Raw genomic sequence first — 10,734 nt, forward strand, 5'->3', positions numbered from 1 at the left:
ATATCAATTAATAATAATAATAATAGCTATCAATAATTAAATGCTAAAATAATTGTCAAACATTATCTACCTAGCTTCAATTAGTTAACAAATTTAAATTTAGTTGCTATGTTTTATTTTTTACATAATTATGTTAATCAACTATGTAAAATTTATTTTAATCAATTATGTTTTATTTTTTAATACAAGGTCATGAACACTTGTAATTCTAGAGTCCTTCTCAAATCTAGTGGTCGTGAAACCACTTTGTTCGTCACAAACATGACAAAGGCCAACGTCACGGTCTCAAGGCTCATAAAGTGGGATGAAATTGACCTTCTCCAGTCATGGTCAATTGATAGAGCCATTCCAACACAACTTAGACAAGCACCTCTCTTACGAGAGATAAAACAGGATGAATCAGGAAGAGTAGAGATTTTCTTCGACAGACGAAACTCTTTTTCTTTCAGATCTGAAGCAAGAACATCTAATGATTTTGCTTCAACGAGAAAATTTTTTTCTGTGACTTCACAATCTCAATTTTCAAGTAAAATTCCCAGATCTGTAAATTCTGGAATTAATATTTCAGGGGTACAAAATAATTCAAACATTTCTCAACCATTTTATCAAACTGATGATGATGTTGATTTACAATCTATTCAATCTCCAACATATTCTTCTATGAATGATGATGCCCATGAGTAGCACAGAATTTGTTATAAACAAAGAAGCCTTACGTAAAAATCTTTACTCTAAGGAGTATGATCTCCATAGAGGATGGTATTTACGTACATATACAGCTTTCCAAATCTCATCATTTAAAGAAAAGTATTACAGTTTTCTCAATGATGTCAGAATGCATTCCTTTTGTTGAAACCATCTCAAGATAAAATCAAAAGTCTTTTAAACCAAATTGAAAAGTCTATCTGTTCAGATTTGCCTCATGCCTTCTGGAAAAGAAAAGAACACATTGTTGATCTTCCTTATGAAAAAGATTTCAAAGAATCATAAATCCCTACAAAAGCTCACCCCATTCTTCTTCCAATTCTCTTACTGAGAAAGTAACTCGGCCTGAGGAACTTTCTCCCAAACGCAATATCTTCGAAGAAGAAGTTTGCTTCGAAGATATCAACCAAGCCATAGACAATTGGAAAATATCCAAAATCCCTCAAGATGAGCAATCAAAAATTTTTTATCTGAGTTGATTACAAATCGGCCAAAGAAGTCTTACAAAAAGATGTTAAAAATCTTGCATCAAAACAAATTTTTGCCAGATGGCAAGCTATCTTAAGCATTTTTTATTTTGAAATTGAGCACATCAAGGGCAACTCAAACTCTCTCCCTGACTTTCTCACACGTGAATATTTGTAGGGAATCAAGTAAGATCAAGATGCCTAAAAAGCCAATTATCGCCTCTTCAAGAGGCAGAGGCAAAGGCATTCGCTTAGCCCTCTCAGGGCCATCCAAGCAATCTCAATCTGATTATGAATCTGGGTCTTCTATCCAACAACCCTCCAAAAAATCAACCCAACAATCTAGTGAACCAGCTACTAATCAAGCCAAACAAACTAAGGCAGATTAAGCCTTCCCAATCCAAACCCTTTTGGCCTTACAAGACCAAGGTGTCACCAAAATTAACAAAAAATCTTGGGCTGACATATGCAGTGAGTCAGATGAAGAACTTGACCTGACCCAACTCATATCCCAAGCAGCCAAACAAAAAATAATCGCACATAAACCAAAAGAAAAAGCCATAGCCCTAACACCACAAACATCCTCAATCACAACAAAAACACAAAAATCCCAAGCCAATTATATCCCCACAAAAAATTCAAACATTATCCAAATGGAGCCTGAATTTTGGGATGAATCGCCAAACAAAGTTATCCCAAAAATCTTTCCTACCGGATTCCATTTCAAACCAATCTCACCCAATAAAACTTGCCAATTTTATGAGTTTATTTTAGTAGATACTGACTCAGTGTCTATTAAACACTACAAGGACAAAACCAATTCTGAACTCATAACCCATTCAACAATCCAAATCCTCAAAGTCCTGACCCCAAAGTAATTTGGGAACAATCTAAATAAAAATCAAAAGTTTTCTCAAAACTATGACCCAATAGGCTTTAATTATTGGGACTACATGGAAGCCTGGACTAAAGTATTTTGGTTTCAAAATACTCAGTACAGACATTCATGTTTAATTTATTTTAAAAGAAATTCAAACTATGTTTTTCCAAATTAGTTCTACCAATGGTGGGACTTCTTTGGGCCAATCCCAGAAACCTTACCCTCACCTACCGATGAAGGGTATAAACTATTTCAATCAAAATTTGACAATAAGGAAACATGTGTTCCTGTAATGTTAAAATTTTTCTCAATTTTCTCATTATCCTGGGTCTTCTCGTGGCAATACCAATATACAAAACCAGACCATCCTAAAGCATTCCCAATTTTCCAAGGCATGTTTATGTCAAATGGTGGTCTCAATTTGATTCATCAATGGCATATCCAGAAAAGGTCAGAGAATGGTTCAAAACCAATCCCAAGAGTCAGAAGATCTCAAATCTAGAAATGGCCTCGTTTCTCAATCAAAAGGCAGAAATTCAGGCAGCCCTTGCAGCCTCACAATCGAAGCAATCAATCAAAGGAAAGCTTCAACAGATCCTTCACTTGCTTCAAGAAGATGAAGAGTCCTCATCTAAAGAAGAAAGTGATGAAGAAGGTAAAGACAGTCAAGTTGAGGAAGATTGTCTCGAAGTTTGTCTAGCTGATGATTAAAATCAATCAATCTTGTAATAATGCCAAGACAATTACCGGAACTATTTGAAACCGGTACTGTGGCTATAGTCTAGGTCATGTTTACCTGTACTGTAGAAACAGTAAAATTTTCAATTATAAAAGGAGGCCTCGTTCTCATTGTGAGGCACGCTTCATTTTTACACAATCATAGAGAGAGGTTAGAGAGAGAAGCTCTGAGAGTTTCCTTGTAAGCTCTCCAGCTCTTCTTCTTCTCCCTTCTTCTTATCAATCATATTTCCACTTCAAGAAAGATTTTTCAGTTCTTCAATTTCGTGTTCATTTAAGCTTTTGCATTTGCATATGTGTGTGGACTACCGCCACATCTAATTTCATACTAACTTGCATATGCGTGCGGACTACTGCCGCATCTAACTTCATACCGCATCTAAATTTATATTTACTTCCTTGTCTCTGCATCATTCTTACGTTACTGCATTTTATCTTTTGTTACGCCTTCTTCCCCTTTCCCTCCTAATCTGTTTTGGGCCATCTAGTATCAGAGCCTGATGGAAAAGTAAGAATATTATTATTATCATTAAACTATCTCTGAGGTTCATGAATCTGGAAATTATGTTTACTGTTCATGTTCTTATTTACTATTCATGTTCTTAACCTCTGTACATATGATGCAAAACTATTCTTTAAATCTGGAAGTACAGGCTATTTAATCTTATCACTTAAAGGGACTGTAGCAGTAAAACCCTTGTTGTGGGGCAGTAAGGCTAATTTGACAATGTTTTTGAAGGTGATAAGATCCGAACGTAAGAATTCCTGGTGGCTATGGATTTAAAGATTGTGAAAAGAAAAAGAGTTATAATCCCCAGATTCAAAAATTTGAGTGATAGTTTAATGATAATATAATAAACCACTATTTTATGGTTTATCTTGTACTCAATTGAGTGGTTTTTATCAACTCTTTAGCCACTTATTCATACTATTTGCATGATTTTACATTTGCCTTCCTAATTATGTGCTTTGATTGAAAACATGCTTCTTTGGCCTTAAGTTCCCTATGTTTAAATCCTCTCTTATTACCATTAGATGCCTTGATATGTGTGTTAAGTGATTTCAGAGATTACAGGGCAGGAATGGCTCAGAGGATGGAAAGGAAGCATGCAAAAGTGGAAGGAATACAAGAAGTTGGAGAAATTGCTAAGCTGTCCAGCTTGACCTCTTCGCACTCAAACGGCTATAACATTAGCTACAGAGGTCCAAACGATGCGGTTCTAGTTGCGTTGGAAAGCTAACATTCAGAGCTTCGATTTGATATATAATATGTTATAGTTGCCCTAACGCTAGGCGATGTGAATGCGCGCTCCACGCGGACGCGTCGCAGTTCCGAAAATCAACGTGGCAGTTTTCTTCTCCAGCGATTTCTGGGCTATTTTTGACCCAGTTTTCGACCCAGAAAATACAGATTAGAGGCTATAAAGTGGGAGAATCCATTCATTCATAAGAACTGGCTCATAATTCATAATTTTTAGTTTTAGATGTAGTTTTTAGAGAGAGAGGTTCTCTCCTCTCTCTTAGGATTTAGTTTTAGGATTTAGGATTGTTTCTTCTTCATCATAGGTTCAATGTTCCTCTTATTTATTTTCTACTTTTATTATATACCTTTAATTATTATTTATCTTTTCAATTTGGCTTATGCTACATTCATGTTATGATTTTCTTAATTAATATTATTTGAGGTATTTCAGATTTAAGATTGCTTTGCTTTATTTATATTGATGCTTTTGATTTAATTTAGATATTTTCTCCCTTTTGGCTTGAGTTAAGTAATTGGTAACGCTTGAGCTGTCAAATAAAGCAGTGGTTGAAATTGGGAGTTGCTCCAATAACTCTAGTCTTTCCATAGGAATTGACTAGGACATGAGGATTAAGCTAATTAATTCACTTGATTTACCTTCATAGTTAGAGGTTAACAAAGTGGGATTAAAATCCAATTCTCATCACAATTGATAAGGATAGGACTTCCAGTTCTAATACCTTGCCAAGAGTTTATTTTATTATTTCTATTTTATTTTTCTTATCATTTAACATACTGGTTTCTTACTTTCAAAGACCCCAATTTACAATCTTCATAACCAATAATAAGAACATACTTCCCTGCAGTTCCTTGAGAAGACGACCCGATGTTTAAATACTCGATTATCAATTTTAAAGGGGTTTGTTACTTGTGACAACCAAAACGTTTGTAAGAAAGGTTGATTGCTTGGTTTAGTAACTATACTTGCAACGAGAGTTTACTATAACTTCTAAACCATCAATCTTCAGTTCTTCAAAATGGCGCCGTTGCCGGGGAATTGTAAACGTGTGCCTTATTATTGGTTATTGTAAATATTTGCTTTTTGCTTGTTTATTTATTTTTATTTTTTTTTTCGTAAATTAAGAGGTTATTGGTTTTTATTTAGTTATTAATTTTTTTTTTCAAAAATTTGTTCTTGATGTTCATCTTGATCTTCAAGTTGTTCTTCGTGTTCATCTTGACCTTCAAGTTGTTCTTAGTTGTTTTCTTCATTTTGATTTAAAAATTTTAAGTTTAGTGTCATTTTATTGTTTTTCTCTTTCCTCATTAAATTCAAATATTCAAAATTTAAAACTCAAATTTCAAATTTCAAATTTCAATTTTCAAAATTCAAATTAAAAAAAAATTAAAATTCAAATATCAAATTTCAAAATTTAAAATTTCAAATTTAAATTTCAAAATTCAAATATTTTTCAAAAAAATCATATCTTTTTCAAAAAAAAAAAAAATCAAATTTCAAAATTCAAATATTTTTCAAAAAAATCATATCTTTTTCAAAAAAAAAAAAAATCAAATTTCAAAATTCAATATTTAAATTTCAAATTTCAAATTTCAAATTTCAATTTTCAAATTTCAAAAAAAAAATCAAATTTCAAAAATTTAAAATTCAAAGTTTCAAATTTCAAATTTTAAAATTTAATTTTCAAATTCAAAATTTAAATTTCAATAACCTTTTAATTTAAAATTTGTTTTTATTTTCGTTTTTAATTTTTATTTACTATTATGAGTTCTCACCCCTCTCGCTTTGAGTTTGGTTCCAATGCTGTTGCAAAGAATGGAAATTATAACAGGAACATGCATCAAGGTCAAAACAATCAGAGATGGAAGGAGCCATGAGGATCTGATAAACTCTTTAGGCAACAACACCCTCCAAGATACCATGGACCACGACCATTCAACAACGCATGTCAAGACAATAGTTATAGTGGACCCCTTCGTGACAACCATCACCCACCAAATCACTATGGTCAAAAACCATTCCGAGGTGCATACCAAGATGATAGATATGATGGACCCCCATCATATGCTTATGAACCACCTCCCCAACATACCTTTGAACCACCAAACTCACAAGCCCCTTTACACCATTTACCTCCATATGACCCTAACCCACATCCACCATACCAACCACCCTATGAACCAAATGAACCATACATAGATCCACCCCAACCTCCATTGGATAACAATACACTCATCTCTAATATCATTGGTCTCACCTCTACACTCCAAAATCTTATATACCGCATGAACCAACCCTCTACCTCCAATATTCAACCCTCAAGCTCTAGTGCACTTCCTTTTCAACCACATAATGATCTTTTCATTCCATCACCACCTTCCATGGGAGAGCACCCACATCCATCAATCCAAGAGCAAGATGATCCCAATTATGCTATTGATATGGAACAGGAAAGAGGAATCATCTTCGCGAATCCATACTTCATAAGGATCTTGATAAACCTATATTTTATGATATATTTTGTGCCTAATTTAAGTGATTTATTCAATTCTTCACTCACTTATTCATATAAATTGCATGGTTTTACTTTCCCTTCCTTATTATGTGATGTATGTGAAAAACATATTTCCTACGCTTTAAAAGTAATTATTTTAATTACCCTTTATTTCCATTCAATGCCGTGATTCATGTGCTGAGTAGTTTCAGATCTTCTAAGGCAGGAATGACTTAAAGGATGGAAAGGAAACATACAAAATTGGAAGGAAAGCATAAAACAGAGTTTTTGAAGAAACTGGCAGTGACGCGACCGCGTGATTGACGTGATCGCGTGCCTTGAGCAAAATGCATATGGCGCGGACGCATGACTGAAGCAACCAAGTGGTAAGGAAAACTCCAATTGACGCGACCGCGTGACCCACGCGGACGCGTGACAGAGGCCACACACCAGAAATTACAGAAAACGTCCCTAGCGATTTCTGAAGCCCTTTTTGGCCCAAATCCAAGTCCAGAAGGCACAGATCAGAGGTTATGAAGTGGGAGAATGCATCCATTCAGAAGGAGAGTCTCCAATTAGTTACTTTTCATGATTTAGAAGTAGTTTTGAGGGAGAGGTTCTCTCCTCTCTCTTTTAGGATTTAGATTTAGGATTTTATTCGCTTTCAGGATTATCTCTTTTTATCAGGTTCAATATTCCCTTTTTATTTATCTTCTCAATTTAATTTATGAATTCTTCTATGTTACAGATTATTCTTTGAATTAATGTTATTTGAGGTATTTCAGTTTATGATTGCTTTCCTTTATTTATGTTACTATTGCTTCCAATCTGAAGATATTTTTATTCCGGTAGATTTACCTTTTCCCCTTTTGGTCTTGGTTAAGAAATCAGTAACTCAGGAGTTATCAAACTCAAACATGATTGATAATTGTTATCTTTGCTAATTGAATTGAACTTCAATAATCCCAATCTTTCCTTAGGGATTAACTAGGATTTGAAGATCAAACTAATTAGTCACTTGACCTTTCTTTACTTTAAGTAAAGGCTAACTAAGTGGAATTAAGATTCAATTTTCATCATCATTGATAAGGATAACTAGGATAGGAATTCCAATTTCTGATACCTTGCCAAAAGTGTGTTTTACAGTTATTTATTTATTTTACAGTCTTTTACTTATTTTGATTGCACTTTAAATTACTTGTCCCTCATCTTAAAAACTCCAATTTACAATCTTCATAACCAATAATAAGAACATACTTCTCTGCAGTTCCTTGAGAAGACGACCCGAGGTTTAAATACTTCGGTTATCAATTTATTTAGGGGTTTGTTACGTGTGACAACCAAAACGTTTGTACGAAGGGATTTCTGTTGGTTTAAAAACTATACCTACAACGCGACTATTTTTATAAAATTCTTTACTGGCAAAAATCCTAACGTCAAAATGGCGCCGTTGCCGGGGAACTGCAATCGTGTGCCTTATTATTGGTTATTGTAAATATTTTTCTTTTACTTGTTTATTTGTCTTTATTTTTCCCTTTTTATTTCTATTTAGCTACTATGAATTCTCACCCCTCTCGCTTTGAGTTTGGTTCTGATATTGTTGAAAGGAGTAAAAGTTATAACAGGAACATGCATCAAGGTCAGAGCAATCAAAGATGGATGGAGCCAAGAGGATATGATCAATCCTTTAGGCAACAACAACCTCCAAGATATCATGGACAAAGACCATTCTACAATGCATACCAAGCCAATAGACATGGTGGACAACCTTGTAGTTACCAACAAGCCCCACCTTGTGCTTATAGGCCATCCTCTCAACATAACTTCGAACCACTACACTCACAAGCTCCTTTTCACCATTCACCACCATATGATCCTCATTTACCCCAATTCCAATCCAATTACTCCCAAACACCACCACTTCCCCATGTACCACGTCCAAATCTATCACCCCAAGAATCAGAGGTTTGCCTCAAGGAAACAGTAGATCAACTCCAAACAACCCTTCATCAATTGGAGCAGGCAGTAAGTTTATTATCTTCTAGACGTTTAAACATTCAAGGACCTCCCACAGCCCCATGTGGACAATATAAAGAAGAACGTAGCATGAAGAAGATACTAGAAACTCCAGTGGACAAGACAGAGCATGACTTCGTATTAGAACAAGTAGAGGAAGCTGTCATTATGAAAGAAGAGGAGTTTGTTGAAGACTTAGGAGATGCTGAACTTCCATGGTAATCGAAAGTTGTGGAGAATTCTGTTAAGAACGTTACAATTGATGCTAAGGAGGATAGTGCACAACTCCCACAGCAAATCTTTTATGAAGAACTAGACGGAATAATCCAAGAAGTAAGTTCCTTGATGATGATAATCTCAAGTTAAGTTCTCCCAGTAATGAACTTGCATCCGCGGGTGAATTCTCTGAGATCGAAGAATCTTCCCCAAGTGACTACGAAGATGATACGGAGGTAGATTTCTCTCAACCTCCCGTTTATGACTTAAGTGATGAGGAAGACACAGAAGGCTTTGATCAGGACATGGATGCATCTGAAGAATATTGCACAGAAGTGGAGAAATTCACAGAAGAGCACAAGGGAGTAGAACTCACAGAACCACTGGAAACACCTATCCCAAGGCCATTACCACCCAATACAAGCTTCAAATGGGTACAATCCTTAACCTTTAGCTTTATTTTCCCACTTGAATATGGTTTTCTTGAAACAGATGGCCAGCTTAGAGCTCTCTGCGGCTTTAAGAGTAAGAGGGAAATGGCTCGTACTCAGAGCTGGTGCACAAGGTTCAATAAGGTTCCACGCTTCAACTTGAAGTACACGGATTGGCATCATGATCAATCGAATAGATCTAGGAAAACATTTGGTCACCTTGGTGAGAATCTAATTTCTAAACCACCCAGATGGAAAAATATAGATCAAGACGGAGGCGGATTTAAAAGCAAAGTTTGGGATCCTGGAATCTATTCTGACATTCGTCACCCCGGGAGCCTGAGAATCTGTTTGAAGCTGCTTAGAAGCTTTACATGCCTAGTTTGGGACCCCAGAGGCTGTTGGCATTCCAAGCATTGGTGGAGATTTCTGGATGAATTTAAGCATAAGTCGCCATAACAGGAAGCTCATCCAATGTCCAACTTAAGGACTTTAACTAAAAGTGCTAGGTGGGAGACAACCCACCATGGTATGGTCGTTTTTTTTCAATTTTATTTCGTGTTATTTATCTTTGTTTTCCTTTTCAATTGAACCTGAATATTATTCATTCGCATTGCATACTGCATAATTGCATACCTGTATAAAATAAAAGGGTGCGCGACGCGACCGCATCACTCATGCGATCGCGTCACTTGTGAAAAACACTCCCACGCGTCCGCGTCATTCACGCGGCCGCGTGATCTGGAGATCGGCATAAATCCCCAACGTCCAGAGAGTTAGGCTGGAATCATGTGACTGTTGTGTGTTTCGCATAAAATGACCCACGCGATTGCGTCCCTGACGCGATTGCATCACTTGCACAACACCAATTCCACACGACAGCGTGAGCGACGCGATCGCGTTGCGTGGATTGCACAACACCCCAAAGGAGACAGAGAGTTGCGCTGAAATGACGCTGGAATTGTGCGTTTAGCACAATTTCCAGCGACGCGGTCGCATGCCTCACGCGACCGCGTCATTAATCCTTTTTCCCATTTCATGCGATCGCGCCACCCACGCGATCGCGTCAACTCCCATTCCACCCCAGCCACGCGACCGCGTGGATTCAAATTCACTAACCCCCAGTCATGCGAACCCTACCCATTCGCGCCCCCCCAGCCCCTTCTCCTTCCTCTCCTCTCTGCAACCTTCCACCACTACCAACTCCCAGCCACAACCACCGACCACCGCCCCCCGTCGACCACCCAGAACCCACCGCCACGCCACCCCCCTTCCTCCTTCCCCCTCCTTCTTCTTCTTCTTTCCTCTTCTCCCTCCACCCCCGCTGCCCCTCCTCCGCGACTACCACCTCACCACGCTGCCGTCACCGCCACGCCCCCTACCGCCGCGCCCCCTTGATGAGATATTTTGATGAGAAACGAATCTCTCCCAAAACACCCAAAACTAGCCGGCAAGTGTACCGGGTCGTATCAAGTAATAAAAACTCACGGGAGTGAGGTCGATCCCACAGGGATTGAAGGATTGA

At 37.1% G+C, this 10,734-nt stretch overlaps 1 protein-coding gene across 1 annotated transcript in view; it reads right to left on the reverse strand.

Moving 5' to 3' along the window:
- The window catches only part of LOC107627252 (glycine-rich protein DOT1-like), an 8,052-nt gene continuing 539 nt past the window's right edge, over positions 3,222 to 10,734 (reverse strand). Inside the window, exon 2 of the mRNA XM_016330105.1 lies at positions 3,222 to 3,287. Coding sequence (XP_016185591.1) covers positions 3,222 to 3,287 — 66 coding nt within the window. The remainder of the gene's footprint in view (positions 3,288 to 10,734) is intronic.

This window comes from Arachis ipaensis, chromosome B02 (assembly GCF_000816755.2).
Source record: "Arachis ipaensis cultivar K30076 chromosome B02, Araip1.1, whole genome shotgun sequence".
Classification (NCBI taxonomy): domain Eukaryota; kingdom Viridiplantae; phylum Streptophyta; class Magnoliopsida; order Fabales; family Fabaceae; genus Arachis; species Arachis ipaensis.